Genomic DNA, 27,198 nt, shown 5'->3' on the forward strand with positions numbered 1-27,198 from the left:
GATAGATTCGATAAAACTTCTTCACCATTTCTAGTGTGTATACAGAGAATACTGGTGAGTGTACACAGTGGGCCAACACTAGGAGTGGAAAGCGTTGAATATTGCACCGTGGCCAGTTCAATTACTAGTACTTACAGTACTTTCCTGCTGACTTATTAGTGCGACTCACTGCGGGAGTAAACAGGGACAATTCCTCTCACACGTTCGGTCTTCTCACGGCTGTGTCAACTTATTGATCACCATCGGGTAACATTGCCTTATCCATTCAATACTTCAGGGTGTAACACCGAGGTTTGCATCGATTAGCGCTGGGTTCACCAGGCAACGGCCTCTTGAGATTCATTCATTACAGAGCGACCAGCTCACTGATCGGCGTTCGACACAGCTCGCTGGGGGTCTAATTCTATACGTGGCACAGCGATGTTCCTACATGCCCGCACCATGTTTGGGACAAATCACCGCTCGATCCAGGGATATAAGAGACGCCTGCAGTGGGTAACGATTGTAACCACAATACCTTGTTGCACGACCTCAGCCGTCTCCTCTTGATCGGCATGATATCTTCCATTCTAATCGCCGCGGAGCTCTTCCTCACTGCCTCAGCTGTAATTATCCCAGCCAAACAGTACCATGTCACTTCTCGACAAGCAAGCCGTTTCCAGTCGCGAGCCGCTCAAGTCACCGAGGCAACCCTCGGAGACAAGCAAAACTTAGCATACGTCGCCAACGTCACCCTCAATGGGCAGTCGTACCTGCTGGAAGTCGATACTGGAAGGTATGTCAGCGACGCTCCTCAAAAGTATGGAACTGACTGGACTTGATGGGCGAGTAGTGCGGATTTGGTTGTTGAAGGCGATGTTCCCGATGCCCGGTGTCTGAATGACGTTCCCGTGAATGTTGTCTATGGCAGTGGTGCGGAAAGCGGCGTAATGGCATTTGCGACCGCGGTGTTCGCAGGGCACACTGTTGAAAACCAGATATTCAGTATGTGTACACCTTGGTAGATCTGGGATATGACTGACTTGCCATAGATCATGTAACCGATGTTGGCCATTGGGAGTTTGTAACAGGCATACCAGGGCTGCAAGGCGTAATGGGCCTTGGCCCTTCCATCAACTCCGTCCTATTTGTGACAGCACAGTCACACCAAGGCAACATCACCGGCGACGTGGACGGTGACATACCTGCAGGACCAAACGACGGGCACGCATTCGTAGAACGTATCTTCCAGGAGAACACAAGCACGCCCAACTTCGTCTCGTTCGCCCTTGGTCGCGAGGCGATCCCGGGAGTCAACAGTTCCGCCGCATCCACGACATTTACGATCGGGGAGATCATGCCTGGGATGGAGTCCGTCAGTCTGATGCCCCAGCTACCGGTCATTTCCGTCCCGACGGCCCTGCAAGGGAACCAGCACTTCGATGTCGTCCTGGACGGAATCAGCGTGAACGGCGCGTTGATCCCTTTCCCTCCTTCGGTCGTAAGCGCCGCGCCCCAAGGAAAGCTCGTCGCAGTAGTCGATACTGGGAACACGTTTACTTCGCTTCCCTCTTCCATAGTCGCAGCGATCTACCAAGCGGTATCCGGCTCCAACCCCATTCCCGTCTCTGGCAGCACAGCTCCAGTCTACTCCCTCCCATGTAACGCCCAGCCCTTCTCTGTGGAGTTCATCATTGGTGGTAAGGCGTACCCTATCCACCCCCTTGATCTGAGCGTGGACGAGTCAAGCGCTGGGGCTGGGGCTGGGGCACTTTGCTTGGCCGGGTTCAGGGCGCTACCTAATACTTCGACAACGACGAACACGCTCGCCAACACGGGGGACGTAGTCCTCGGCGCGACTTTCCGTAAGTATGTCTTCCCACAGAGAAGAGGGACGCTCACCATAAGTTAGTGCGAAACGCGTACACCCTGATGAATTACGGCAACTTTGTGAGTAGTACGGACACGGCTGTGCGCGCCGCGCCCTTTATGCAGTTCCTATCCACGACCGACCCGGTAAACGCCGCGCTGGAATACGGCCAAGCCCGGAATATCACCGTGGACGCAGCGAGCATCGCTGGTCTGCGGACCGGGGACTCGAATGCGGCGGCAAGCGCAGGTGAACTCAGCGATAGTACCACCGACACCAATGCAACCACGACTCACCACAAGGTCAATAAACTCCTCGTGGTGGTCATTGTCCTTCCCCTGGTTGTCTTCGGCCTGTTGTTCGGAGTGCTCCTCTTCTGCTGCATCCGGAAGCGGCATCAACGTGAACGCCCGGATGTAAGAGCCACTCCTTTCCAGACTGGGCAGTTGAGCTACGCCCCGTACTCGCCTAGGCGTAACAGGACGATCACTTCCTTCCACTCAAACGGGGACGAGGAAGAGAAGGGTTTAGGGGAGCGAGAAGTGTACGAGGACCCCTTCGAGGATAAGGAGGAAGCTGAGCGGGGTGAGCGGATGCCTCTGACCGGAGGGAACCAGCTCACTGAAGGGGTGGCGGATCCCGCTCGCCCTGGGACCTGGATTGGAGGACATTCGCCAAGGCCGAGTTTTGATGGACCCGAACTGTATGACCCGCCGGTCGCACCTGTTGCCAGGAGCCCATTTACGCATTAGCGCCAAGCAGGCAGAGGCTTGGGGAACCGTTGGAATGTGAGGATGGGGAGAGTGGCAGTCATCCCGTCACGGACAGTTTCTAGCAGAGACCATGAAGGTCTCTTCACGACTCAGATGTTCTTTATTCAGACTGTACAAACATGCTAATACCATCGTTGATCCCGATTGTAATCAAAGATATTGCCCTTTAGAGGCATCATCGCCGAGAGAACCCCGAGTAACGCTGAGATGCATTGATTTCCCCTCACTAAGGCAAGATCGTCCAGCCATCCGAGGCCGCCGGCTCTGACAACACAGTCGGAAACCGAGCAGATATGACATCAGGCCTGGGCAGAAAATGATGTTCATCAATGCTGCGGTTGAGGAGCGATAGACCCTGAAAGTGGCACGGCCTTGTGAGTCATGATAGAGGCTCGGTTTGTCGAACTAAACGACAAGAACGGCGACCAGGTCGGGCCTTGGTGACCAGTCAACGATCAGACGCCTGCGTGATTTAGGCGCTCCTTCCGGCCAATGCGGATTGCTGACTCGCGATCGTTTGGGTCCGCTGTTTGTATTGGTTTACGTATGGTCGGATTTCCCTTGGTAAAGCTGTTCACGTCTCATGTCCTAAAGAAACAAAGAATAATCATGGCAGAGTTGCAATGCGGTGAATAAGAGATTGCGATGTGTGTTATTGGAAAGAAAGTACAGCCAAAGCTGCAATGTGCATCGCCTCGACGTGACAACCATAGGGTCTCTCATTTCCTCGCCTTGGCGCCTGGCCACCCCCTGAATAAAAGGAATCAACACGTCTCTTGCATTTCTCACTACACTTTTCCCTGTCCTCCGCGGCCATGTTCTCCTCAGTGCGCTATGCAGCGCTCGCCCTCCTTGCCACTGAGCTGCTCGCTCCTGCAGCAGCGGTCACATTTCAAGCACGGCAAGTACATGATCTTCCTCGAAAGCTGCCTGGCTATCTCAGTCGGCGGGACGGTCAGATTGGCGAGGTGCAAGTGCAGGACGAGAGCAACACCCAGTATGTGACGGAGATTATTGTCAACGGGGATACTATCGAAGTCTCGATCGATGCTGGAAGGTGAGTGGCCTCATAAGCTTGGGGAGGAGAGACCTGATATCCGATAGCTCGGACCTGAATGTCGAAGGGACGGTTCCCGGCGCGAAGGACTTGCCTAACGTACCCATTGCCGTTGACTTCGCAGAGGGTAACGAGACGGGTGTTATGTCCTTCGCCACGGTCGAGTTCGCAGGGCACACAGTCCAGAACCAGGTTTTCAGTACGCTCCATCTCCGCGCAGCAACATCGCATCATACTAACCAGTACATCAGACCACGTTCCTGTCCTCTCTTTCCCTCCGCTGTCAGGGCTGATCGGCCTCGGCCCCTCCGTAGGCTCTCGCCTGTGGATGACCGCCCAATCCCTCATCTCCTCTGGCTCGCTCTCCCCCGCCAACGCAGGCGACTCAGTATTAGACCGGATCTTCCAAGAAAATACCAGCGCGCCCAACTTCATTTCCTTCACCTTGGGCCGGGAGGACGACGCGACGAGCTCCGCGACGCCGACCAGTGTCTTCACCGTTGGAGACCTGATCCCAGGGTATGAGAATATCAGCTCAATGCCCAAGCTCGATGTTATCAACGCTCCCACTGCCGTCCAGGCCGCGCAGCACTTTACCATCCTCGTGGACGGGTTCTCCGTCGGCGGGCAAGCAGTCAACTTTCCCCAATCCGTGGTGCCTGGTACTCCCTCCGGCAAGCTCGTAGCAGTGCTCGACTCGGGGTTCACGTTCCCCCAAGTCGTCCCAGCGATCGCGAACGCCATGTACCAGAACATCCCCGGTGCGGTGCTGAACCAAAACCTGGAGGGGGCGGGCGAGTTCTTCGTCGTCCCCTGCGGGACAGAGATCGACGCTATATTCCAGTTTGGCGGGAACTGGTATCCCATCCATGCCCTGGACGCAAACTTCGACTCGGGATTCGCTGGGCTCACCAACCTGGCAGACGAGCAGTGTATTGGGGCTTTCCAGCCTATACAGGATGATGCAACCGCCGCGCTGGAAGGGTTGGCGGATATGATCCTTGGCATGGCTTTCCGTACGTTTCCCTCTCACCTCTTCGTTGAAGGAACTGACGCAATGCAGTACGCAACACGTACACCTTGTTGAACTATGGCAACTTTGTAGACTCGAACGCTGACGTGCGGCAAGCGCCGTTTGTTCAGCTTCTCTCGGTGACAAACCAGAACCAGTCCTCGATCGAGTTCCACCAAATTCGGGGCGGGACTGCGAAGACCTTTGCACCTCTCCCGGGGGCACAGTCTGTCGACCCCTCTGATTCCGGGAACAACATCAACAACAACAACGGAGTGAACACAGTCGGGTCATGGATCCAGAGCCACCTGGCGATAGTCATCGGCGTCTCAGTAGGAGTCGTCGTCCTCATCCTCCTTATCATCGCCTTCTGTTGCTGCAGGCGTCGTCGCCCAGTTCAACAGTACCAGAACATCAGTGCCCCGGCTCCTATGGGTCAGTACCCCTACCCTCCGTACCGCGGCGGGCGGAACTTCTCCACCGCATCCGTCGCCCCTCTTGCCGGAGGAGGCGGGTACGACGACCCGTTCCGAGAAACTTTTGGCCCTGAGCACATCCCGTTGGCGGAGAGGAACGCCCAGGGGAACTTTGCTCAGCCGCAGAGGGCCTATGCGCACTCCCCACAGCCGAGCTTGTCGGTACCTTACGACCCTCCTAGGGGCCACTCGCCACAGCCAAGCTTGTCCGCACCTTACGACCCTCCGCTGAGCAGGGGCCATTCGCCTCAGCCTAGCTACTCCAGTAGCTCGCTATACGACCCGCCGCAGGGCCCGCCTCCTGCTGCATCAGACCCATTGATTGACCGGCATTGAGTGTTGGGGGACAGAATTATATTGAACGTCACGCAAGGACAGTTTCTTGTTTTGGCACGGTTTCCTGATCGCATTTACTTTCTATCTCATACACTGTGTACAATCTCCTGCAAATAGTATACCTTCACGAAACGAGCTCCGTTGACTGACACTATATGAAAGTAGCATATAGGGAGCTCAATACCCCGTGTTATCCTTCACCTCCTTCCTCCCCTCCGTCTTGAGTTGGTCGTCGCCTGTCACATGACCGTACGCGAACTTGCCCGCTCCAGCAGCGGCATTTACCGCGTTCTGGGCGAATTCCTGGACTTGCCCCGTCGTGGGGAGGTAAGACGCTGCCTGCTGCGCCAGGGAACTGGTCGTTGTCTTCCCACCAGCAGGGGGAACGTTCGCCCAGCCATCGTCTGCGTCCCATGAGCCTTAACAAGATAAAATAGGAATATCACCTACCCTTATTGGAATTCTCATTCAACGGGTCAATATTCGTACTCTCGATTATCCCCGGTCGCTGCTCCACGACCCCTTGGCCGACTCTCATTCCCCTCCTAGCCGTTTCCCCATAATCGATCCTCGGGTCCGCCCCTGCTCCGGCCTTGGAAGCCGTGGGGTCTGTGACGAAGTTTTCTGATAGTGGGTCGGAGGGGTTCGAAGTGGGATTCCGGACACCGGAGTAAACGTCGGTGCCTTGCGCTACGAGGAGGGTGTCGTTTTGGGACATGCTGTTTTGTTGAGCTGGTGGTGGTGTGAGTTTAGGGATGTTTTGAAGGGGGGAGTGGAGTGTGCGAGTTGGGGACCTTTTATATCCCCGAGAGTGAGGCAAGAAAGAATAATGTATGATGTCATCCCTTCATCATCGTCGCTGCTCCAACCCCTCTTGCCTAATGTGGAATGTTGTTTTCATTTGCTCCCGTCCAACATCAACGCACGTGAATTTCCTCCGATTGTCGGCGTTACCCAGACCTCAAACGCCGATGTAAAGAAATTTAGCTGGACCCTGACTATTCATAGGTGTGATGTGAACTTGTCCTCGACCTGCTGTGCTTGATACTTACTGTCCTGGCTTATTTCTCTATCAATCGCTGAGATGCGCCTCCCACGGGTTCCTAACTCCATAGCTGGTCCATCCAGACCGCGCATTCCCCTATCTCTCCCAATCAACGCCATTCATTCTTCAGCGCGGTACGTCTCCGCCCGAGCAGCGAGGATCACCCATTCGCCCTATGTTGGCGAAGCGCTCCCTGTGCCATTTCCTCAGGATCCGAGGGCCGAGAGCAGGACTCCAGCGCGGACCGAAGTCTATCTACAAGATTTTGAGGTACGTCCCTCTCTGCGTTCAGCCCTCTGACCTAACGGTGCGGACAGGCGCTGGGTATCAAACCAGGCATCGCGAGAGCTCTGAGGGAATCCTTTTCCCAAGTGGTGCATCCTACTTTCTGTCAAGCGCAGCTTATCCCTGCCGTATTAGAGGGGAAAGACGTCCTTTTGCGGGATATAACTGGTTCTGGAAAGTGTGTTCCGACCCACAATACTTTTATGTACGAGCTAACCACATCCAGATCTTTCGGGTTACTACTAGCTCTCCTATCCCGGCTAAGGAAAGGCCCCGCACCGGGGAAACACCCCGGCCGCACACCAGAGATCCCACTCGAGACTGCACTCCTCCTCGTCCCCCACTCCAACCTCGCCCTCCAACTCCAATACTGGGCTCGCCAACTCATCCCCGTCTCTCTCTTCCCCGACCTCGCTCCTGTCCTCTCCGTCGTCCTCCGCGGCACCGGAACGCCTATGACGGAGCTCGCTGAGCGTCTTAGGCGCACCCCACCACACATCCTGGTCGGGACGGCGACTGCGCTTGTCGAGCTAGCAGAAACGGACTGGGCAGCACTCGGCATCCCGCGCTTGAGGACAATAGCGGTGGACGAAGCGGACGACCTACTCGGTGTGCCAGGCGTGTTCGCCTCGCGCAAGGAACAGCGTAATTTCGCCAAGCACCCTCCTCCCGCCCTCTCCCTGCTCAGGGCGATCCTCTCCGAACGCCCGAAACGACCCACATCCTCCGTCAGCAGGAAATCGCACGACCCCCTCCAAGCGATATTTATGAGCGCGACGCTTAACCGGCCTGTGAGAGAGTTCATCAAGCTTGAGCTGGACTGTCTTTCCCGTGAGAAGGGGGGAATCGTCAAGGTGGATGTGGTGAATACGCGTAGGGAGTTTGCGACGCGCATGAGGGGGAAGGTGGAGCATTATTGTTTGGTTGTGGGAGAGGAGAGTGTGAGGGACGTAAGGAGTGCGAGTACAGATACCAGACTGAACGGAGCTCGCCAGGAAGACATGGACGAAGAAGACCTAGAGGAGGGGGATATGGACCAGCCTTACCCCTCTGCGAACGGGACTCCGAACCCCGATGCAGCGCACGCAGGCTCGACCTCCCCGTCCCCAAGTGCCGATTCCCCACAGCAAAAGACCGCGCAGAAGGAAGAACCAGAAACCCCCCGACAAGCCCGTGCTCACCCCGACCGAGGGCACATAATCCACGAGCTCGAACTCTTCTCCACCCCGCTAGACGCCTCCGAGCGTCCTCTCCTCCCCCTCTCCCTCCCTTCGACGCAAGACGAGATCATCCCTAACTACCCTTCCCAGATGTTCGAGACCATCGCTGCTGCGCTCGCGCTGGACGTGCGGAGGCTGGCGGTGTTGTTCGTCCCGCCCCAGGTGAGCGTGAGAAGGGTTGTGGACCTGTTTGGGGGGTTGGGCGTTAGGGCTCGTGGGCTGGATCTGGGGAGTGGGGAAGGGGGAAGAGGGGCATTGGCCGGGTCTACGCAGCTCGTTTCTAGCCCATCAACCGTCCCGCAACGCCCATCCCAAGAGCAGCAAGGCCCAGAAGCGCAAGCGCAAGAAACGCAGGAAACACAAAGCCCAGAACTGCTCATCACTTCCTTCCCCCATTCACGCGGCTTAGACCTGCCCGCGCTCTCGCATGTCTTCCTCCTAGGCGCAGCACCGAGCTTGACCAGCTACTTACATATGGCGGGCAGGCTAGGGCGGAGATCGGCGTTGCTCGCGGGGGTGGACGCTGCTGCTGCCGGGGCGGTGGGTATGGGCCCCGCTGGGGAAGGACCTGCAGCTGCAGGGTGGAACGAAGAGGAGGAAGTAGGACCAGGGAAGATTATCACTGTCGTTAAGGAAGTGATGCGCCCGGCTTGGGCTGACGATTTGCGCTACGGTGGGGGCCCGGACCAGCTCTGGGGCGAGGAGAGGAAGGTCGCGAGGTTGTATAGGATGATGGGGGTCGTCCCTGGGCGATGGGCTGGGGAGGGAGAGGAAGATGAGGGCGAGGGCGAGGCAGAGGAGCTGGAGGAAGAGGAGTAGATAGTACTTGGAGTAGGACGGTAGTGTAATGCGTGTGTCAATTGAACCGCTCTGAATGCCCTAACTGGACTGGTGATGCACATTGCGTGCAATCGTACCTTGCACGGACTTGGGGGTCTAACGACTTTGGATTGAAAAAAGAGGGTAATGCACAATGAAGTTTAGGGTAAGTTTCTTTTCCACCTCCGTATTTAGTTGTTCCTTTACTCCTTGACGTTCATATCCCTCTGGGTCTGTTCACGCGTCAGTATCATCTCTCATGCATCCCAGCAACAGCCCAACAACGGAGATCAAAGCGGGGAGAAGGAACAAGGGACTCACGTGAGGGTTGAAGAACAACGAGTTGTTCCCCCAGGGGAAAGCCCTCCTCCGGATGTTCAAATACTCATAATGCGGCTTCTCGGGCAAGTGGCCACCGTTCTCCTCCCTCAGGTGGGCTTGGTGAGCCTCGTGCTCGCCTTCGACGCGCATGACCCAGAAGTAGCCACCGACGACTGCGTGTGGTTAGCGGGTGATGGGAGAATGTGGAAGGGAGGGGGAGGCGTACTGGCAGGGATACACACGAGGTAGGAGATGTTCCTCCACAACTTTGTCGTCTCTAGTTGTGATCAGCATGCTATTACTACACGACTGGCCCCGCCGCCGCATATACGCAGCAACCACCAGCAGCAACAAGCAGGACTCACGTTCCGCATGATGTCTCACAGCCTCACGATCCTCCAAAAACTTGCTCTTCACCCCGGCGTGGTGGACAGGATCGAGTTCTGCAGTCGCAAACCTACGAGCGAGCGGGGCGCGCAGAGGGGTGCGAGCAAGGCGGGCGAGCATCGTCATCGTCGTCTTCGTCGTTGTGGGAGGTACTGTGGGTGATGGGTGGTGGTTTGAGCAGGAGGCGGGAGCGACGGGAGCGGGCGGAGAGGCGGAAGGGATTGACTCCGGTACAGCCACTCACAGCCACTTCCGCTGATGGAAGTTGTAAGGGACTGACAATGACCATTTGATTGTTCACTGATAATTGTTGAAGGATGTCAGCGGCGGATGTGACTCGAGCGGCGTTCGCTTCTGGTTTATCACCATTAACAGTGCGCATTTATATTACAAAAAGATGTATTAATGTTAATGCTTATGATGATCCTAGTGGGGTAGACTTGTGCGCTCTGCCACAGGAGGAGCACCATACCATGGCGCACTGTATGGACCAGAAATCTGCAGTACGCTGCTTGACCTTGTCGCCCAATATCCTTCTTCTCCTCTGCTTCAATCCTATCTCTGTCTATCTCTTGGACTACCACCTACTACTGAGCTCAGTCCACACACTCCTGCGCCTCCTGCATTACCCACTGCTCCCTTGGTGCCGCTCTATGTCTACCTCTCCTCTGTCCTGGCATCGGTCGGTCGGTTCCCTTCGCCCATTCCTGTCCAACTCGCAGAACCTCTATGTCGTCTCGCACTCCTCACTCACACGACCTACAACTCTCCCCTCCTCCCTCCAGCCGCGTCCCCTCTCCCCCTCATCCCACAATTCGTCATCCTCCTCTCCTCACTCTCCCATTCATCCCTCTCCGCACCCCCTACCGCAGCTCCCGAACTCCTGCTACACACCCTATCCCTCCTCCAGGCACAGCATCAGATCCCCCTCCTCACCCCTTCCGAAAAACAGGCCATCCTGCACTCTATCGATGCTTCCCAAACTTTCCAGGACGTGTTCACCATCGCTTACAAGGGGCTTGTTCGCGTGAGGGAGCTGATAAGGATCATGGACCTGGGAGAAGGGGGGATGTGGGGCCCTATGACAGGGGTTGGAGTAGGCGTGGAACCTGTAGTAGTAGACAGAGAAGGGGAGGAACCGAGTTTGCCCTTGATGTCACTGGTGTTGGCTAGTCTTGTGCGTTCTCCCCGCAATTACCTACCTCAACGCACTCATCCCTCCCAGGTCGAAAACCGCACAACACCATTCGGCGCCTCCTCCCACCTCTCCTCCCGCTCCCAGCTCCTCCCCCCCTCCCCCTCCTCCCAGCTCTACCCCTCCCTCCTCCAAGCCTCTATCTCCCTGATCGTCCTGCACCCGTACCCCCCAAGTGTGAAAGAAGGACATCCCTCAGAGAGTGCATATTGTCAGGCTGTCATATGGAGGTCGTTTATCCTTTCCCGTTTGCCGGCTTTGCTTTGCCCACTTCCGGAATCCACTACCGTAACCGCAACGACCACGACCAACGCCGGGGAGCCCACCACCGAAGCAGGGCCATTCGAACAAGCCCTCACAGCCCTTTTCACAGACTGGAAATCCCAGCTGGATCAATGTAACCCTCCTCCCCCAGTTCCCGGTGTGGGCGCTGGGAGCGGGGCCTTCGGCTCTGACGGGGTGGACGAAGAAGCTCGGTCCGTCCCTCCTCCCTCAACTGACTCGCGCTGATCCCCCCGCAGACCCCCTTCATTCCGCATCGACCTCCTCCGATCGCTCACCAGTCACTCCCTCCTCCCCCCAGCATCAGCAGCGCTCATCTGCCCTTCGTACACTTCTGCCGACCCGCCCCTCTCTATAGAAGCAGCGGAAAACATGCTCACACCTCAAGAGTACATCGAGGACCGCCTTTCCTCCGCGTCGGAGGACGCGCTCGCCTTCCTAACCCGGATGGAAGGGGACTGGGCTGCCCATCCGCTCCTGGCCTCCTGGTTCAGGGATAGGCTGGCCAGTGCCTCCGAATCGGGCAGTCTGGATCAGCTAGCTGCCGCTTGCCGACTCCTCTGTGCCCATAGGCTCGCACTGGACCTCCTCAGCCTATGGATCCCCGTTCAAGAGCTCGTCGACCTCGCCAGCTCATTCCTCGACACCTTCGACTTGGAGACAGTTGACGACCCCCAGTCCGCCCTGTCCCTGTACGGAGAAATCGTCCTTTTCTGCCAGTACACCTCGAGCAAATACCATCTCCCCCCTCCCAGCCCAAGCCCGGCATGGCGTACCCAGCTCACGCCCTCCCTTCCCCGGCTAAACACGGACGAGTCGGCCCTCCTGTCCAAATGGGTTAAAGCCCTCTTCTCCCCTAACGAGGGGATCGATGACCCCATGCTGCGGAGCACTGACCCCGCGCTCCTACTAAGACTGACAACAACCGTCTTCCACCAAGCGCTCGTTGCGCGCTCTTTTGACCTGCTCGACTCCGAAACGCTGCAGAACGGCATCGGGTACTTCCTCTCCTCCCTCCTCTCCTGGACACTGGTAGGAGTGATCAACTACCTCACAGCGGAGGTAGAGCGCCAAGCGCCCTATTCCTCCCTGCACTGGGACGTACTGCAGACGCTCGTCATGTCAGAGAGCTGTCCGAGGGTGGTGCTGGTCGTTACGGGAGGGGCAGTCTTGAGGTTGTTGGGGAATGGGAGGTTGAGAGCTTTGGACCCGCAAGGGGCGGGGGTAGGGGAAAGGGCTACGGATGGAGGACCGGGAGGAGCGGGGGGACCGGGAGAGGGCCTGGGAGGGCTGAGGGAGGTCGTGGGCAGGCTGCTCTGTTTGGACCAAGATCGGGATCGTGAGTACTCTGTTTGCCTTTTGCTCCTTTTCTCTCTCTTGCACCCTCCTTTCCCTTGTGCTCGTCCTTCCCTCGTCGCGTACCTCTCCCCGCCTTCTCTCTTTCAAACCATCTCGCAGCCAAGCGCCCTCTAACCCCCAAATCAGCCTTCACCGACCGGAGGCACACCCACACCCTCCCTTCCTGGTCCGACAACTGCCAAACCGCCATCCGCGAAGCCTTCACCTCCGCGCACCTCAACCGCGCCACAACACTGGACGTCGATGCCTACCTGTCCGTCCTCCGGCCTCCAGAGTTCGTGCATATCTTATGGGACGCATGTGTTTCCGGAGCGTCGATGGGTGCCATGGACGGATGTCGGATCGTCAGTTCGTTCCTGCTTAGTGGGCTTAGGTCGCCTGCTTCACCTCCTCTCCTGCCCTACTTCCTCCTAGTGTTCGTTCCCACATTATTGGTAGACCTGGACCGTCAGACCCCACCTCAGTCTACGACACTAGACACCCTAGTGACGATCATCACCTCCGCATGTCATCTTTCCTTCCAACTGGAGCGCTCATTCCTCAAGCTAGCAGACGGAGCACTGCTCTCCCTCGAGCTGCGCAGTCGACTCCAGCCTCGGGTATGGCTGAATGCCCTCCTCGACCGGCTGGAAACCGCCCAAGGCCCGGCGAGCCGGCTGCTCGCTAAACGCCTACATTTGGTCCTGAACGACTAGGGGAGATCATGCCATTGTACTGCTGTATACTTTACATTTCGTAATGAACAGGGTAGGGAACGAATACATAGCACTCTCTACGCAGAGTTTAGACAGGCGGAGTCTGACCTGTGTGTGCGTGGTCATGATCGTGGCCGTGTGCATCATGGTCATGGTCATGGTCATGGTCATGGCCATGGGCGTCATGACTGGCGCTTGGGGAGTGAACAGTATCTGTAGGTTGAATTATGTCCGCTGCTACGGAAATGTCGATAAGAGTAGGCGCGATGGGCGCTAAGCCAAAGTCAGAAGAATACGAAGATGCTAAGAGCAGGACGTACGACAGCAAAGGTTATCCTCACACGGACCTCCAGGCCCACAAGAGATCAAGCAGGATGTATCGATCTCGCTCCTAATCCTGGCTTCGTCCGTAGCCTCGATCTCAGGATGGAACTCGGGCTGAATCGTGCAGCTGTGGATTCCGTGTTCGTGGAATACCTTCCGGATCTTGCTTGCGACTTTCATGTACTCCTTGGCTTTGGACACCCAGATGTGTACGGAGGCGACCACACGGGTCTCGGATAGTTGCCAGACGTGCAGTTCGTGGATCGCAAGCACGCCGGGTACTTTCAGCACGGCGTCACGCACGTCATCTAGGTCGATATGCTGTGGCACGGCTTGAAGGAGGATGATAGACGCGCTGCGACACAGAGGCATGGCGGACGAGAAGATGATGCAGGTGATGATGAGGGAGATGATAGGATCAGCGAAGAACCTGTGTGGCACGTCGGTGAGCCAGATGATCAGGCCTGCGACGATGACGCCGACGTTGCCCAGTGCGTCGCCCATCACGTGCAGCAACAGTGCACGCATGTTCATGTTACCGTGTGAATGGCCGTGCCCGCCGCTCTTCTTCTCCTTCTGGAAAGCGGAATGGTCGTGGGCACCACGCTCGAGATCATAGTCAGATCCGGCGATGGAATGACGGTGTGGGTGCCCGTTTCCGTGTTTGTGTGGGTGATCATGTGGGTGATCGTGCGGGTGGGGATGGTCGTGGTTATGTTTGTGAGCATGCTCGTGGTCGTGTGCGTGGACGTCGCCGTCGGCAGTTGGCTGGATAGGAACGTCATCGATAATTGCGGTCTCGTTCGAAATGTCTTCCTCCTCGTCACATTCATCGCCCTCATGCACAGGGGAGTGACTCCTTTTGAACGCAGCGACGCTTGCAGCACTGGGACTCATCATGCTTCCTCGCCTAGAAGGCGATTTTGCACGCTCGATCTCTTCAGCTTCTCCCATCACAGCTGCACGTTGGGCAACTACTGGATGCGTATAGATAGGTGTTGAAGATGCAGAGTTGGTACGGCGGCGTATGGGCGTTGCCTCCGCCAAGCCTTCATAGTGGACAAGAGGCGAACGCTCGGTAGGTGCCGAAACATGTTGGTGCTCGTGCTCGTGTCCATGCTCATGCTCATGTCCGTGGTCGTCCTGTTCGCCTCCAGCACCGTGGTCATGACCGTGTTCTTGGTTGGATGACGTAATCAGATAAGATTATCCAGTCACAGAAGAATAATGGAACGCACCACCACCGAACAGGAACAGTCCAACAAAATTGCTCAACAAGCCCACGGAACCAACGATAACCACTAGTTTTGGGTTGGTGATCTCCGGCTGGCTGAAGAACCGCTGGATAGCTTCCAAAAAGATGGAGAAACACAGTGCGATCAGGAAGACACCGTTCACAAGCGCCGCTAGTACTTCTGCGCGATGCCAGCCATACGAGTACTTGTTCGACGCCTTGTTCTTGGCCAACTGTACGATAATGCTTAGTCAGAAGCACATATGTGACTTGACAGGGACGTACCTTGATTGCGTACAGCGCGACAACCAAGCTGACAACGTCACTAATAACTGCGGTCAACAATGCACAATGATTCACTATGACAGCGGAACTCACTTAAGCATATGGAACGAGTCCGCAATGAGCGCAAGCGAGCCGACTGCATAACCTGTAATGCACCGCTTTAGTCCAGCCTCATCCCGTAGTAAGAGGTGCCGGCACACCGATTATAAGCTCGACCAGAAAGAAGACGGTGTCGATGACGAGGAGGGTGATGATCTTCGCCGTCCTCGAGAACTGCATTTTCCCGTTTGAATACGCCAGGATGGAGTGGTGGTATGAAAGGAAAGAGAGAGAGAAGTCCTGCAGCACCGAGGTCGAAAATGGTGGAGGAAGATATGGGCCTCGGATTTCAGTCCGCACTGCCGATGACACACTTTGGCAGAAGCGCACGGAAGGATTCTTTTTACTTCCGCTATTTACAAAGATCGCACGCGATCCGACCGTGGGGATATGTTGTTCGTTGTTCTTACTTGTTCTAACATAACAATCGTAATCTATCGGAGCTGTCTGAAGCACGTTGGACTTGTTTTTCTGACCGTGTGGTCTACTGGTTTCACATCGGACTCCACGCGTTCATTCATTACTTTGGCGGTACTCCGACTGGTCAAACTCTCTCCGTCTTTAAATCCTGCCCCTATGCAAAAGTTTCGAAGCCACAAGTGCAGCCATATTGTTCCCTCAACAGATTCGCACCGATCCTCCCGAAATCCGCATACCATGCAACAACGTTTCTGCATATCAAGGGCTCTAACAGTCATCAACCTCTGTCAAATACTGTAAAACTCGTTCGAACTTCGAAATGACTCGAGATGTTCGTGCCAAGGGATACGCGGCAGAGGGTCCAGGCTCCCCTCACGCATGCTCGTATTTCCTTTCTCGTTGATAAATCGATACGCTGGCTCCGTAGGCGAAAACTTGACTATCCCCAATAGGTCAAGGGGCAGCGTGTTAACGATCTGTATCAACCCCACTCGTACCATGTTCCTGGTCCATCAAAGACGGACTATCTCCGTATCATGAACCTTAGCTCATGTGACCAGTTGTTTACTCTTATCTGGCTAGGGATTCCCTTCCCTCCATCGATTCCGAAGGAACTTGTCGATTCCGCTGCTCTTCTTGAGGGCTTTCTAGCCGATGGCGCAAAGCCGGCGTCAAATGAGCTGCAGAGGAGACGTGTCCCGCTGCGTGTGGCGTGTGGCGTCCTGGGCCTGGAAACTCACTTGATCCTGGACCGGAGTTTGCCGGTGGACAATCGCGATCGAAAGAAGCGTTCCTTTCAGACTCGTGTACCTCTCGCCAGAGAGAACCCTCACGACAAACGACCCGATCCCTTGAACAACAGCACACACCCCGCAAACCGAATCCAAACTCCATCCAGTAAACCTGAGTATCATAATCATTGAGGTATCCATGTGCTGTACTTTACGTGCGAGTAGTTCTGGGTCTGATAGTGGAGCCGGGTCATCCCCAGCAAGGAGGATAAAGGATAAAGGCATGGGTGTTAAAGGTGGGGGGGGGGGGAAGGGGAAAGAATAGACATCGTGCGCATGGGTGTAAGTGTCCGAAAGATCTCGTCGCCAATGGGCGTTAAACCGTGTGGATGTGGGGAAGGGAACCGATGGAGGCATCAACGGAGAAGAAAGGAAATAAAAGGGGAAAAAAAAGGGAGAAAACAATAATAAAACAAACGTCCAGAATCGTCCTTTCGTCAACAACCTCAAATACCACACCACCAATAATCGATCTCGGTCTCGCTAGCTCCTGCCCGTCCTCTCCCTCTCCCTCTCGCGCTCTCTTTCACCCCTCTCATACCTCCCCTGGCTAGGGAACGGCACCTCGCTCGCTCTCCTCCTGTGCTCTCTCCCGCTGCCCGGGGCATACGACTGGCTATGAGAAACCCCATGACCATTTCTCTGCCCAAGAGGCTCATGCTTCTGCTCTCTCCCGTCCCTCAGCTCCCGGCCTTCGACAAGTCTCTCCAAATCACCTCCGCTCTTCCTCCTCTCCTTCTCCTTCTCCTTCTCCCTATCGCGCTCTCTCCCGTCACGGCCTTTCTCCCTCTTCTCCCTCTCCCTCTCCCTCTCCCTCTCAGGATCCCTCGACCCCGTCCTCCTATGTCTCTCCTCCGAGCTCCTAACGCCCGAGCCTTCGGTAGACGACCCCCCCTCACTCCTCCCCTTCGCATGCCCCTGCCCACTCCCACCCTGGGGCTGGGTAGCAAGCAACATCTGGCTCACAGGCCTCTGCATCCCACTCAAAGCCTTGCGATGCCTCTGTTCCAGCTGCTCACTCGTCAGCACCCTAGGTGGCGGGCGCACAGGCCGAGGGGAGAGGACGTTCGTCTCCGGGCCTATGACGGGAGTGATCGCCCGAGGAGGAGGAGGGGAGTAAGCTCGGCGGTCGGGGAGGACGGTGTGTGTTGGCTGAGGAGGTGGGGAAGGGGAAGCCGCAAGAGGAGGGGAGAGGATCCTGTGCGGGAGCTTGGCCTGTGGTGGTGGGGAGGAGGACTGGGGGTTGGGCGACCGCTGTCCTCCTTCTGGGATATTGACGGGCAGTTCGTACGCGCTGGCGCGCCTCGCCGCTTCTGGAGGAACCTGCACCGAAGGGGAAGGATCATAATAGCTCATCCCCCGCGCAGGTACGGTCCCCGCTCGCTGCCCATCCGCAACCCCAAGCTCAAGCATACTTTCCCTCCTTCTCCTTCCCTCCAGAGCGAGAAGCACATGGTCGCTCTGTCTCACCCGTTCCGCGCTGGGCTGCACAACCGGTGCCGGTGCCTGAGGGAACGGCGGTGGCACGTAAAGCTTGCGCTGCTTGAGGTATGCATCCCATTCCGGTCCCAGGCCCGCGGTAGGGCTCGTTGGTCCCGGAGCAGGTGTCAGCGCAGGAGAAGGCGAAGAGCTGCGCCTCACGTCCCTCCCTGGTAACTCGAGTGTCATCCCGCTGTTGGTCCTCGCACGGGAAGCGTCCGAATTGGCCCTACTCTCCTCCCTTGCTAGGTTCAGACTTCCAGTTTCGCTCTTGAGCTTGCCGATAGAAGCCTTAATCGTCCGGATCTCGTCGAGCAGAGCCATCTTCTCCTTCAGATCTTGTACAGCGGCTTCAGTTTCCGGGTCGCGGTAGTTCGAGCTTGGGCGAGGAGAGGGAGAAGGAGAGGGAAGGGACGGGGTCGTGCTTGTCGTTGCGGCTAGGGGGATTCCGAGCGATCCGGTGGGCTCGGTGAGCCCGCCAAGGTTGAGCGCGGGGAGCGCACCGAGGGAAGTGCTTCGCCTGTCTCCCGCACCGGGCCGGGAAGGGTCGAAGTACTCAGCACCGTTCTGGAGCATAGAGATGCTGAGACTGCGCGAGTGGCGTGAGTCTTCCGGGGTCGTCCCATTCCCATTCCCATTCCCATTGGCATGTCCATTCCCAGCAGTGCCGTTGAAAGGGAACGAAGGGAGAAGAGAGAAGGTGCTGCTCGGTCGGCCATCTTTCTTGTCGTCCAGGAGCGGACTGCTGCCAGTCGAAGGGCCCGCACTCCTCCCATGCCTCGCCTCCCATTCCTCCCTCTCCGCGCGCATATACTCGCTCTCCAGCCCCTGCCGTGCCTTGTCCTCCTCCTCCTCTCTTTCAGCCACAGCGCGTGCCTCTGCTTGCCGCTGCTTTGCAGCTCGGAGGAGGGGGACGACACGCAGTTGGATCGCGAGCGAGCAGAGGAAGAGGACTGCTATGAGGGAGAGCTCGACGACGACTGACTGCGTGAGGGGAACAGAGCCTGGCGGAAGCTGGGGGAATAGGTCGGCAAAGCCTAGGTTGGCGATGTAAAACTGCCCCGAAGGAGTTAAGCACATATATGCGCATAAAAAGACGGGGACGCACCTCTTTCAGCCCGACAGCGGTAAAGCAGTCAATACCGAGCATGATCCCGCTCGCCCCTACGAGCGCGGCGCACGCAACCAAGCAGGGCGTCTTGATCACTCTCACGGTAGTGAGAACAAATCCTCCCACAACGAGCCCCGCAAAGAGCAGCCAACGCCATTCGCCCTGCACCACCCCGCCTTCATGGAGCGCCTCTATCCAACAGGCGAGTGCGAACCCTCCTACCGCTCCGCAGCCCCATTCTGCATACTCTCGCCAGAGAGCGGCGATCCCTGCCCCTACTCCACCGGCGACGATACATGCGAGGAGGTAGAGCCCGCGCAGCATCTGGTCCGGTGGGTGGAGGGCGATGTTTGGCTCGACACCGAAGTGCAGGATCAGGATGAGAGTGGTGATGCTCAGGATGTGGGAGGTGAGGAGGAGGGGGGTGTAGAGTCTCAGCTTGGGGCCGAGGAGGAGGAGCGGGATGTGTAAGAGGATGAGGAGGGCACCGAGCACGCCTGTTTGGGGTCAGTGGGGGTTACAGGTAAAGGGGAACGACGCACCATAAGCAGGATCGATACCGATCGGGTTGAGCACTTGCGTGTCCACCGCACTCGTCCCGTTGTTCGTAGAGTTGTATGTCCCATTCCCTGCCGACAGAGTGGGGATGACGGTGAAGATGAGCGTTGTGGGTGTTCCTGTGGGTGTGGCGGTGAGGAGGGAGGAAGCGTTTGAGGGCAGTGGGGATGGAGGGATGGTGGTGACTACGGCTGTTAGAGCGTATGAGGTGTTGGCGGTGTTGTTTTGTGCGAGGACAGCGTAGAAGAGGGAGAGGAGGAGGAGGATGGTGAACGTGTGAGTGTGCATGTTGGACGTGAATGTACGATGGTAGAGAGTGAGGTGGACGGTGTATGCTGACTGCCGCTCGTTGGTCGACGTTGACTGTAGTGACGAAGAAGGCTATGGTGTTGAAGACGAAAACGAGGGTGGGCACGTTGTAGGTAGAAGGATGTGGATTGTGGAAGAGGGGGGCTGTCGATGTCCCTCGTTGCTGGTGCGCTGGTTGGGGGGAATGAGCCAGAACACGGGTGACTATGGGTAAATGATGTTGAGCATGTAGATCAAGTGGAAAGCTGGCTGGCTGAGCAAGGAAGATCAAGGTCTGTTAACAGAGACAGTCGCTCAGAATGGAAAGTCCGTGCCCGAATGAAGCGGGTGAGACCGCCTCCCACACACCGGAGACGAGGGGAAGACGCGGCGATGATCGGGCCAGCGCCAGCAAGTGGGAGAATGAGGTTCACCTCTCTGTTGGCAGACACCTCGACCTGCAGGACGTTGGAGGAGAAACAGCTCTCCCTCATACACCACAGAGGAAGGCACCGCTCAAGCCGGGTTCAGGGGCAATCTTCCTTCTTCAACTGGAAACCGGCAGACGTAATATGTTACAACTCCACGCCCTCCGAAAATACATACACGCGACACGCGCACCCTGTCACATCGTCATCGTCATCGGCCTTGAGTACGCCGTCGAGAAATACCGATATCGATATACATACTGCATCTGCTGCTTGTGGCTCACGATCGCAACGTTACGCTCTGCCGTCCCTCCGTCCAGCACCTTACGCACGGGCGTGACCCTTTACATTCCTCCGTCGGCTCAGCGCGGCGCCCTTGCTGACAAATCCGCTTCCTTCGACTTCGTTGAACGTGAATCCACTTCTGCGGCACAAACATTATGTTGGTCCTTCGACGCACGGAGCGGGGAAGTGTTCTGAATTGTATCGGGTCGATAAAGGAAACCTCTCCTTATCGCACATTGATTCTGTTCGCTCAACATTCAAACAGGTGGGTTCTATGAGAATACCTGCAACTGTTAACACTGCTCTTGGCTTAGTACATAAAAGTGCCAGCACATGGTACGCTCCGCAAACCACCTGCAACATCCAAAAACGACAGCGGGTACATCCACACATACGGCGCTGGCACGCTGGCAACATCCACAACCCACACATCCGCGTGGAATCGCCATCAGACATGTTTGCATCAGCCTACGTCAGAGCCAACCCAGAAACCAGCTCCCTACGCGCTTCTTTTCCCCACAGAACTGCAGGAAGCTCGCCGTACAGGATACGCTCAATCGCAGCCTCAAGCTTCGTCTCCAACTTCTCATAACAGCTTCTGCTGGTGCACCCGTGAAGTTGAAGATCCTGCGCGGTCTGCCTCGTTCTTTACGAGTTTCTATGCTGCTTCTGGCGATCTGTTTGGATTCCCGGATGTCGAAGTCTGAATAGCTTGTGCTCTCTAGGCTCCCTGTGGGTGGAACTTGATCTGGTAGAGAATACCCGTCTTGGCGATGACTGTTCATGGGGTGTTAACTGGCACTGTCTCTCCCCATTCAACTGGAATGCATCGTCATGGCAGGACGTGGCCCTCGCCACGTTTCAACACGCAGAACAATTCGCTATCTTCGAGCGGAGAAACGGATTTCTTGACTGATTCAAATACTGTGTAAGTACAGGGAAGACAACGACCATGCACGTCCGTGCCTCTCACCCCATCCAACATCTCCCTCTCATCGAGCTCCCACTCCCCAAATGCCCGAGTCCAATCCCCTCGCCCGACCTAACGTCCCACCTGCCAAATCTGTCATCATCTACATCCCACCGCCCATGACCATCCCCATCGCGCCCTTCGCAACCTTTCCAACACCTTTAACGACCGCCTTCCCAACTTTCGCAATCCCCTTCCCGACTTTAGCAAGCCCATGCCCGATCTTCTTAAAGAAACTCTTGAAGCTCCTTTCCTCCACGTCTTCCTCCATCTCCCTGACCTCCCGGAGGATTACGCCCTCCTCCCCGTCGTCCGGCGAAGCAGCATCCCGCATGCTGAGCTCCGAGTCCTCCATATCGCGCATGACGACGCTCATCCCGATCTGGGCCGCCTTCCCAAGCCCATGCTCGACCTTATGGATGAAGCTCTTGAAGCTCCGTTCGGCCAGTTCGTCCTCCACATTATCCAGATCGCGGGCGGAAAGTAGGGATTCTGATTCTGATAATCCAATCTCTTGTCGAGCGTCGAGGTGGAGGGAGGTGGACGATGTTGGCAGCGGGACGGCGCTGACGAGCAATAGGAGTCGGAGTAGGGAGAGGAGGAACGGTATGTTCAGCAGCAGCATTTTGTGTTTGAAAAATATGTGACCAGCACTTGGATCTTAGGGAGCAGAAATGGGACCAGCCTGACGTCTCCCACCAAAACTTGGGACAATTTATACTAGTTTCGAAGAAACGAGGTGGTTCTTTGGCATTTGTTCGTGTTTGTGGTGCAGCAGGCTAATCATCTAGACTTTCTAGCAACGCTGATAACTCTCCAGCAACGTCGCCACTGCCTGCTCGGCATGTCAGCCTGAAAACGTTTCACGTTGACCATGGGAACATCCATGCCAAGAAAGAGGGAGCTCGGTCTCCCCAACAGGGGGCAACAAGGCGATGACGTATCCTGTCCATAGGGCGATACCAGACTCGATCACAATCACTAGCATCTTGATCAAGTTCTAGAGTTTTGACTCGTCCTGCACCGCTTTTCTGATATGTTGCTCTTGATCAGCGAGCTCGGGAAGAGGCACGTGCTCTGTCTAGGCTTGTTACTCACTCTGCTCGAAGGGCTGTCATGCCTCTGGGAAAGGGAGTGATGCCACAGCCCCCGGTTTGTTGTCCTCGGCCCCGGTATGGACATCGTGCATGCCCTCCACGGGTAGGCACCTGCATGGACGACATCATACATGCACTGAGCGGGCGGATCATCTGTTCGACTTCATTCGTGAAGGCAGCTGACGGCTCTTTGCTTTCTGGCTCGCTGTTAACTATCAGTGGTTGCTCTGCAGCGACGGCGGTAGTGCCTGGCTCAAAATACAGGTCTGTACTAGGCTTAGTAGCCACGAGGTATGCTCCGATAATTCTACCAAAAGCAGTGTTACTTAATCAGATAAGTGTAGAGACCAATATAGCCCGAATACTTAGAAACTGTGCTACGATTACATCCTCTTGACACCGATCTGTTGGCTTGACATCTCCTCTTCGTCTACCCAGTGAAGCAGCCAGCAATCTGCTTGCCCGCACTCACGCACGCCTTTTTGACGGTCTTTCCCACTTTCTGCATACCGTGCTTGATGTTGGTATGTACAGCCTGAGATCCCTGACGCTCCTCGAGTTCATTGACGTCGTCCAAGAGATCGCGAACGTCGAAGACACCGTTGTCATCGACATTATCTCTCAGTGTGAGGCCATAATCGACGTATTCGGCATCACTGTCGATGGTACGAGAGTAAAGGTCATCAATAGACCAAGGGTCATCTGCTTCTCGAAGGGCGAGCCGAGACTCTGTAGAGTCGGGCACTGGAATCGGTGTTGCGGCGACAAGCAGGGAAGAGAGTGTGATGAGCAAGACGGTGGTGAAGGTGAGCAGCTGCATCTTGGGATCGATGAACGATATAGGTACTAGTGACCAGCACTGTATGAGGGAGGAGTGGTACGAAGCGTAGTAGGGCCAGCCTGCTTCAAGCGAACAACTTGACCGTCCCTCTTATACGAAATCGCCGTATGCGCCGTTTTAGGACCTTCGATCATGCGGTGAGGTCGGTTAACAGGTCTCACGGTAGGCAGTTCCCATGAAGCATCGGAAACGGTCCAGCAACCCGGCTGACTTCAACCCCCTTACTTGGCAATGCCAGCCAGAAGCATGATTGGTTTATGTCTGCGAATGAATGAGCTACAGGAGCAAATCATGATCAACACGTTCTCGCATCTGAGTCATAAACATGCTATGGCCGTTTACGTGAGATATCCGTAGTCAAGAGACCGCATTTTCTATGGGACAGGGATACATATTGATGGTGTTTGAGGTCGCCGTTTGAAGCATTTTTTGCAATCAGATGAACAGTGGTCAGACGAACATTTCATAATCATGTATTCATGGCCTGAAGCTGTGCAGCGGCACGACTTACTTGTCATTGGCGACGACATCAACCGCACACTGGCACACGCGCATGGCATCTGTCCCTTCTTCTGTTCGTCTTCATTTTTGAAGAGGCCATTGGATATCTGCCGTCCGCGGTCGATCTGTTAACCGATGGTTGTCGCTCCGTATTGTCTTGATCGTCGATGCGCCTAACCCGGAGACAGTACTTTGCTCTACTCATGATTCAGCATCGAGCGCCGAGATATAAGCACTTCCTTTCATCTCGTGAGAGTCAGTGCTCTAGAATTTCATCCATGGTCAGAGCGTCATATCAATCTCCGCTCCACAACTTGTGAAGCAACCAGCAATCTGCTCGCCTGCGCTCATGCACGCGCGCGTTCTTCATCCCCTTTCCCACTTTCTGCATACTGTGCTCAATGTTGCTATGTACAGATCCTTGACGCTCCTTGCGTTCATCCATGTCATCAAAGAGATCGCGAATGTTGAACAGATCGTGGTTGTCGACATTATCTTTGAGGGCGAGGCCGTTATCAACATATTCGGCATCATTGCCGATGGGGCGAAAGTATAGGTCATGGATTAAGCATAATTTGTTCGCCTTCTACACGGTGACGACGCCCGGATCCGGTGGAATTAGGTGCCAGAACCGGTATCGCAATGACCAGCAGGAAAGAGAGTGCAATGAGCAAGACGGTAGTAAGGTTGAGCAGTTGCATCTTGGAGTCGATCGGTGACCGATAGGCGGGTATAAGTGACCAGCACTGTATGAGAGGAGGAGAGGTACCGGTAGTAAGAAGTGTAGAAGGCAGCCTGCTTCAAGCTAACAAACTTGAACGTCCCTGTTATGTGAAATCCCCGTTGTGGCCAGGTTCGGGACATTCAAATATGCGGGTAGCTCGAGCAGCTCACATGAAGCGCTGAGGGCGGTCGGGCAACGCCGCTGACTTCAATCCCTGTGCCTGGCAATGCGAACCAGAAGAGTGATTGTTTATAGTCTTCGAATGGATGAGTTACCAGACATGATCAATACATTGTCGCACCTGGTATTCTGCTTTGTTGCCAATTCCGAACCTCTAGACTCCACCTTCTTTAGGCTGCCGTGTACCCGAGATTCGGCGGCTTCGTCGTGGCTGGACCGGGTCACGAGCAAAAGAGGGGAGGAATGGGGGCTTCAACATAGGGTGACAACACATTCAGGAGGTGCTGGGAGTAGAGCTGAACCGACGGATGCCCTCGTCTGCAGAAGCGGCGCTCCAGAATAGATCCCGAGACCAACAATGAGAACCAAGGCGGTGAAATGCATAGGGAAGTTGCGCATGGATAGGTGTGATGAGAGTAGTAGCAGGAAACCACATTGAAGACGTGATCAGCACAAGGTTTGGCGCGTTGTAGATGGGGGGACTAGAACACTTGATGTCTATTCTTCTAGTATAGGCGAGCTCAATAGATATGATATACGATAGCAACAAGTATGCGCCGTGGAGGCATCCTCCGACAGCTGCCTTGTATAAGCATCTTGCAAGAGTCGCGCTTGAAGAGAGAGTTGTTTGCCAACAAACGCTTAGCATGTCCGAAACATCCCGCCTGGGCGCAGAGCTGCCTTTGTGCCATACATCAAGATGAGGGCTAGTGACAGCTCACATTGTTATGAGCTGAAATCAGTCGAGCCGAAGGATACAACGAGGGTCTGATCCGTGGTCATCCCCTAGCTCGTGAGAGTAGGGGGTCGTACTCAGATCAAAAGGCTGAGACAGTAGAAATGGTATGGTAACTCCATGGAAACCTGTTACTTCCGTGTCGTTCATAAGAGCTAGGGTCTTGCCCGGTCCCGTTTCCGCGTTGACAATATTGACGTTGTCAATGTAAGGATGAAACGTTAACATTGCAATTAAATATTAAATACACTGGTCTTGTCACCACCTGTGTGTACAGTTAGCAACGCACTCTGAAGGTTTAATTTTAGATCAGAGCACTAGTACTTAAAGGATGTGGCACAGTACTCACCGTGTTTTGGGGCAATTTTTAAGTGATGAGGCCAGGGTAGCAGAGCCAAGTAGAGGGTTCCTGTTCAGCCCTGTGATCAGTCACCACACAATGGCAACCTGCTGTAGGTACCACAGGTCCCTTTTCTGTTGCTGTGCAGTCTTGGCCTATAGCTAGTACTAGAGAACTTACCTTATTCAAGTAAAATGTCATTGTGGTGCCCTGTGCCAGTGCTGGTAATTGTCCCCAGGGCAAGCATGCTAGCACAATCTTGCAAAGGCCCACTGGGCTGCATATTCCAAAGGCCGTTTGGGCCGATTTCAGTAATGCAGGTGCAATGGCCAAGTGGCCATTGCACATATAAATACATTGATGGGTTTCACTAATCTACTACAAGCTGGTGGAGGGGCAGGTAACACATGTGAGTACGCATAGTCCACAGCATGGGAGAAAAAAAATCAGAAGAAAGGGCCAAAAAGGGGGATTACCGGTTTGGGCCTGCTATGCCTGTGAGCTGGGGAAGGAGGAGGGGAAGAATGTTGAGGGGTGCAGGATGTTCAAGTTCAGCTGCAAGGCAGCCCAGCTGATACCTGCTTGAAGGTCAGTGAGCTCAAGGTAAGAAGGGGGGTTACACTCACCAATCCAAATCAAGAAGACGGCCATTTGGGGACTGTATTTCTTCATGATTACCTTGAGAATTTGCCCCCCCTCTTTGATGCTCATCCAGGCTAGGAGGAGGCTGTTGAGCAGGCCATTTTTTACCTTCTTGCACCTGAAGGCAAAGTGCACCCTTGCTGCCATCACCTTCTGCTCAAATGTCTTCTGTGACCCTTCAGCCATTTCCTCCCTGAACATCTTGGCAGTATTTGCCTTAAACTCAGCATCAAGGAGGGCCTGGTGCATGATGCATAGTCCCTCCCTCTCCTCAGCAGACAGCCAGGCCTTCTTCTTGGCAGCCTTGACTCATCCGGCATACTCCCCAACCTGGCCTACTTGCACTCTCTCATCCTGGAACTCCGCGTCTGTAGCATAGCAGAGGTCAAGTTTGGTCTCCCTCTCCTTATTCAACTCCTTGTCCATCAGGAGAGCAAGGGAGCAGATGGGCAAAGGAGGCAGGGCAAGCAAGGCGGGGTGGGTGGGGTTGCTGTTCTGGGGTTGTTCCTAGATGACCATCAGCTCAATGAATGTGTGCAAAAGCCTGTTTGGCCATTGCACCTGCATTACTGACCAGCCTTAGAGACTGGTCAGTAACAGGGGATAGCAAACCCACTTACCAAAGATGCGGATGCATTGTTAGGGCAACACAGGCTGACTAAGTCTGCTCACCTAAGAGTGCCAAGAGTCTAAGCAGGCAACAAGGAAGTGGAGTAGACCTGATGACTAAGACCTATCTACAGTATAGGTATCT

General features: G+C 55.4%; 11 protein-coding genes across 11 annotated transcripts; 4 read left to right on the plus strand and 7 right to left on the minus strand.

The window, feature by feature from the left end:
• The first annotated feature begins 184 nt into the window (after window positions 1–184).
• On the plus strand, window positions 185–2,767 carry DACRYDRAFT_119044 (acid protease). The gene is made up of 4 exons (XM_040770709.1): window positions 185–775; window positions 833–984; window positions 1,032–1,844; window positions 1,892–2,767. The coding sequence occupies exons 1-4, from the start codon at window positions 555–557 to the stop codon at window positions 2,599–2,601; spliced, it is 1,896 nt and encodes a 631-aa protein (XP_040624711.1). The 5' UTR covers window positions 185–554; the 3' UTR covers window positions 2,602–2,767.
• A 607-nt stretch (window positions 2,768–3,374) lies between these two features.
• DACRYDRAFT_119045 (acid protease) lies at window positions 3,375–5,619 on the plus strand. Its single transcript, XM_040770710.1, has 4 exons — window positions 3,375–3,679; window positions 3,727–3,878; window positions 3,931–4,695; window positions 4,743–5,619. Exons 1-4 carry the CDS (start codon window positions 3,438–3,440, stop codon window positions 5,501–5,503), a joined length of 1,920 nt encoding a protein of 639 aa, XP_040624712.1. The 5' UTR covers window positions 3,375–3,437; the 3' UTR covers window positions 5,504–5,619.
• A 61-nt stretch (window positions 5,620–5,680) lies between these two features.
• On the minus strand, window positions 5,681–6,221 carry DACRYDRAFT_58213 (uncharacterized protein; the record flags this gene model as incomplete). The annotated part of the gene is made up of 2 exons (XM_040775487.1): window positions 5,681–5,907; window positions 5,954–6,221. 2 exons carry the CDS (start codon window positions 6,219–6,221, stop codon window positions 5,681–5,683), a joined length of 495 nt encoding a protein of 164 aa, XP_040624713.1.
• Window positions 6,222–6,587: 366 nt separating this feature from the next.
• DACRYDRAFT_119046 (P-loop containing nucleoside triphosphate hydrolase protein) lies at window positions 6,588–8,889 on the plus strand (the record flags this gene model as incomplete). The annotated part of the gene is made up of 3 exons (XM_040770711.1): window positions 6,588–6,818; window positions 6,866–7,011; window positions 7,060–8,889. The coding sequence occupies 3 exons, from the start codon at window positions 6,588–6,590 to the stop codon at window positions 8,870–8,872; spliced, it is 2,190 nt and encodes a 729-aa protein (XP_040624714.1). The 3' UTR covers window positions 8,873–8,889.
• A 97-nt stretch (window positions 8,890–8,986) lies between these two features.
• Window positions 8,987–9,765, minus strand: DACRYDRAFT_24782 (mitochondrial cytochrome c oxidase subunit VIa). The gene is made up of 4 exons (XM_040773848.1): window positions 9,559–9,765; window positions 9,420–9,470; window positions 9,194–9,366; window positions 8,987–9,105 (listed from the first exon to the last, which is right to left on the minus strand). The coding sequence occupies exons 1-4, from the start codon at window positions 9,704–9,706 to the stop codon at window positions 9,076–9,078; spliced, it is 402 nt and encodes a 133-aa protein (XP_040624715.1). The 5' UTR covers window positions 9,707–9,765; the 3' UTR covers window positions 8,987–9,075.
• Window positions 9,766–9,897: 132 nt separating this feature from the next.
• On the plus strand, window positions 9,898–13,111 carry DACRYDRAFT_111335 (uncharacterized protein; the record flags this gene model as incomplete). The annotated part of the gene is made up of 5 exons (XM_040769214.1): window positions 9,898–9,954; window positions 10,011–10,757; window positions 10,806–11,251; window positions 11,297–12,396; window positions 12,543–13,111. 5 exons carry the CDS (start codon window positions 9,898–9,900, stop codon window positions 13,109–13,111), a joined length of 2,919 nt encoding a protein of 972 aa, XP_040624716.1.
• DACRYDRAFT_24783 (cation efflux protein) lies at window positions 13,099–15,294 on the minus strand. Its single transcript, XM_040773849.1, has 6 exons — window positions 15,155–15,294; window positions 15,048–15,099; window positions 14,955–14,994; window positions 14,674–14,902; window positions 13,432–14,613; window positions 13,099–13,384 (listed from the first exon to the last, which is right to left on the minus strand). The coding sequence occupies exons 1-6, from the start codon at window positions 15,231–15,233 to the stop codon at window positions 13,200–13,202; spliced, it is 1,767 nt and encodes a 588-aa protein (XP_040624717.1). The 5' UTR covers window positions 15,234–15,294; the 3' UTR covers window positions 13,099–13,199.
• Window positions 15,295–16,747: 1,453 nt separating this feature from the next.
• On the minus strand, window positions 16,748–20,184 carry DACRYDRAFT_119049 (uncharacterized protein; the record flags this gene model as incomplete). Its single annotated transcript, XM_040770712.1, has 3 exons — window positions 19,397–20,184; window positions 18,852–19,351; window positions 16,748–18,799 (listed from the first exon to the last, which is right to left on the minus strand). Exons 1-3 carry the CDS (start codon window positions 19,698–19,700, stop codon window positions 16,748–16,750), a joined length of 2,856 nt encoding a protein of 951 aa, XP_040624718.1. The 5' UTR covers window positions 19,701–20,184.
• A 1,302-nt stretch (window positions 20,185–21,486) lies between these two features.
• Window positions 21,487–22,008, minus strand: DACRYDRAFT_111339 (uncharacterized protein; the record flags this gene model as incomplete). The annotated part of the gene is made up of 1 exon (XM_040769215.1): window positions 21,487–22,008. The coding sequence occupies one exon, from the start codon at window positions 22,006–22,008 to the stop codon at window positions 21,487–21,489; it is 522 nt and encodes a 173-aa protein (XP_040624719.1).
• Window positions 22,009–22,230: 222 nt separating this feature from the next.
• DACRYDRAFT_18375 (uncharacterized protein) lies at window positions 22,231–23,300 on the minus strand (the record flags this gene model as incomplete). The annotated part of the gene is made up of 4 exons (XM_040771356.1): window positions 22,231–22,371; window positions 22,482–22,591; window positions 22,612–22,787; window positions 22,957–23,300. 4 exons carry the CDS (start codon window positions 23,298–23,300, stop codon window positions 22,231–22,233), a joined length of 771 nt encoding a protein of 256 aa, XP_040624720.1.
• A 2,991-nt stretch (window positions 23,301–26,291) lies between these two features.
• On the minus strand, window positions 26,292–26,693 carry DACRYDRAFT_111341 (uncharacterized protein; the record flags this gene model as incomplete). The annotated part of the gene is made up of 2 exons (XM_040769216.1): window positions 26,292–26,380; window positions 26,429–26,693. The coding sequence occupies 2 exons, from the start codon at window positions 26,691–26,693 to the stop codon at window positions 26,292–26,294; spliced, it is 354 nt and encodes a 117-aa protein (XP_040624721.1).
• Between the last annotated feature and the right edge of the window lie 505 nt (window positions 26,694–27,198).

The sequence above is a fragment of the Dacryopinax primogenitus genome (assembly GCF_000292625.1).
Source record: "Dacryopinax primogenitus strain DJM-731 SS1 chromosome Unknown DACRYscaffold_21, whole genome shotgun sequence".
NCBI classification, from domain to species: Eukaryota; Fungi; Basidiomycota; class Dacrymycetes; order Dacrymycetales; family Dacrymycetaceae; genus Dacryopinax; species Dacryopinax primogenitus.

What these genes read in the sequence shown, in the direction of transcription:
- DACRYDRAFT_119044 (XM_040770709.1), top strand. Translation starts at nt 555, where the DNA reads ATGATATCTTCCATTCTAATCGCCGCGGAGCTCTTCCTCACTGCCTCA. An exon ending in TGTTGAAAACCAGATATTCA is followed by an intron (nt 985 to 1,031) that starts GTATGTGTACAC and finishes GACTTGCCATAG; the next exon opens with ATCATGTAACCGATGTTGGC. An exon ending in AGTCCTCGGCGCGACTTTCC is followed by an intron (nt 1,845 to 1,891) that starts GTAAGTATGTCT and finishes ACCATAAGTTAG; the next exon opens with TGCGAAACGCGTACACCCTG.
- DACRYDRAFT_119045 (XM_040770710.1), top strand. Translation starts at nt 3,438, where the DNA reads ATGTTCTCCTCAGTGCGCTATGCAGCGCTCGCCCTCCTTGCCACTGAG. An exon ending in GTCTCGATCGATGCTGGAAG is followed by an intron (nt 3,680 to 3,726) that starts GTGAGTGGCCTC and finishes GATATCCGATAG; the next exon opens with CTCGGACCTGAATGTCGAAG. An exon ending in AGTCCAGAACCAGGTTTTCA is followed by an intron (nt 3,879 to 3,930) that starts GTACGCTCCATC and finishes CCAGTACATCAG; the next exon opens with ACCACGTTCCTGTCCTCTCT.
- DACRYDRAFT_24782 (XM_040773848.1), bottom strand. Translation starts at nt 9,706, where the DNA reads ATGACGATGCTCGCCCGCCTTGCTCGCACCCCTCTGCGCGCCCCGCTC. An exon ending in TGTGAGACATCATGCGGAAC is followed by an intron (nt 9,471 to 9,558) that starts GTGAGTCCTGCT and finishes GATCACAACTAG; the next exon opens with AGACGACAAAGTTGTGGAGG. An exon ending in CGTTGTTCTTCAACCCTCAC is followed by an intron (nt 9,106 to 9,193) that starts GTGAGTCCCTTG and finishes ACGCGTGAACAG; the next exon opens with ACCCAGAGGGATATGAACGT.
- DACRYDRAFT_24783 (XM_040773849.1), bottom strand. Translation starts at nt 15,233, where the DNA reads ATGCAGTTCTCGAGGACGGCGAAGATCATCACCCTCCTCGTCATCGAC. An exon ending in TCTGGTCGAGCTTATAATCG is followed by an intron (nt 15,100 to 15,154) that starts GTGTGCCGGCAC and finishes GGTGCATTACAG; the next exon opens with GTTATGCAGTCGGCTCGCTT. An exon ending in TGAGGATAACCTTTGCTGTC is followed by an intron (nt 13,385 to 13,431) that starts GTACGTCCTGCT and finishes ACTTTGGCTTAG; the next exon opens with CGCCCATCGCGCCTACTCTT.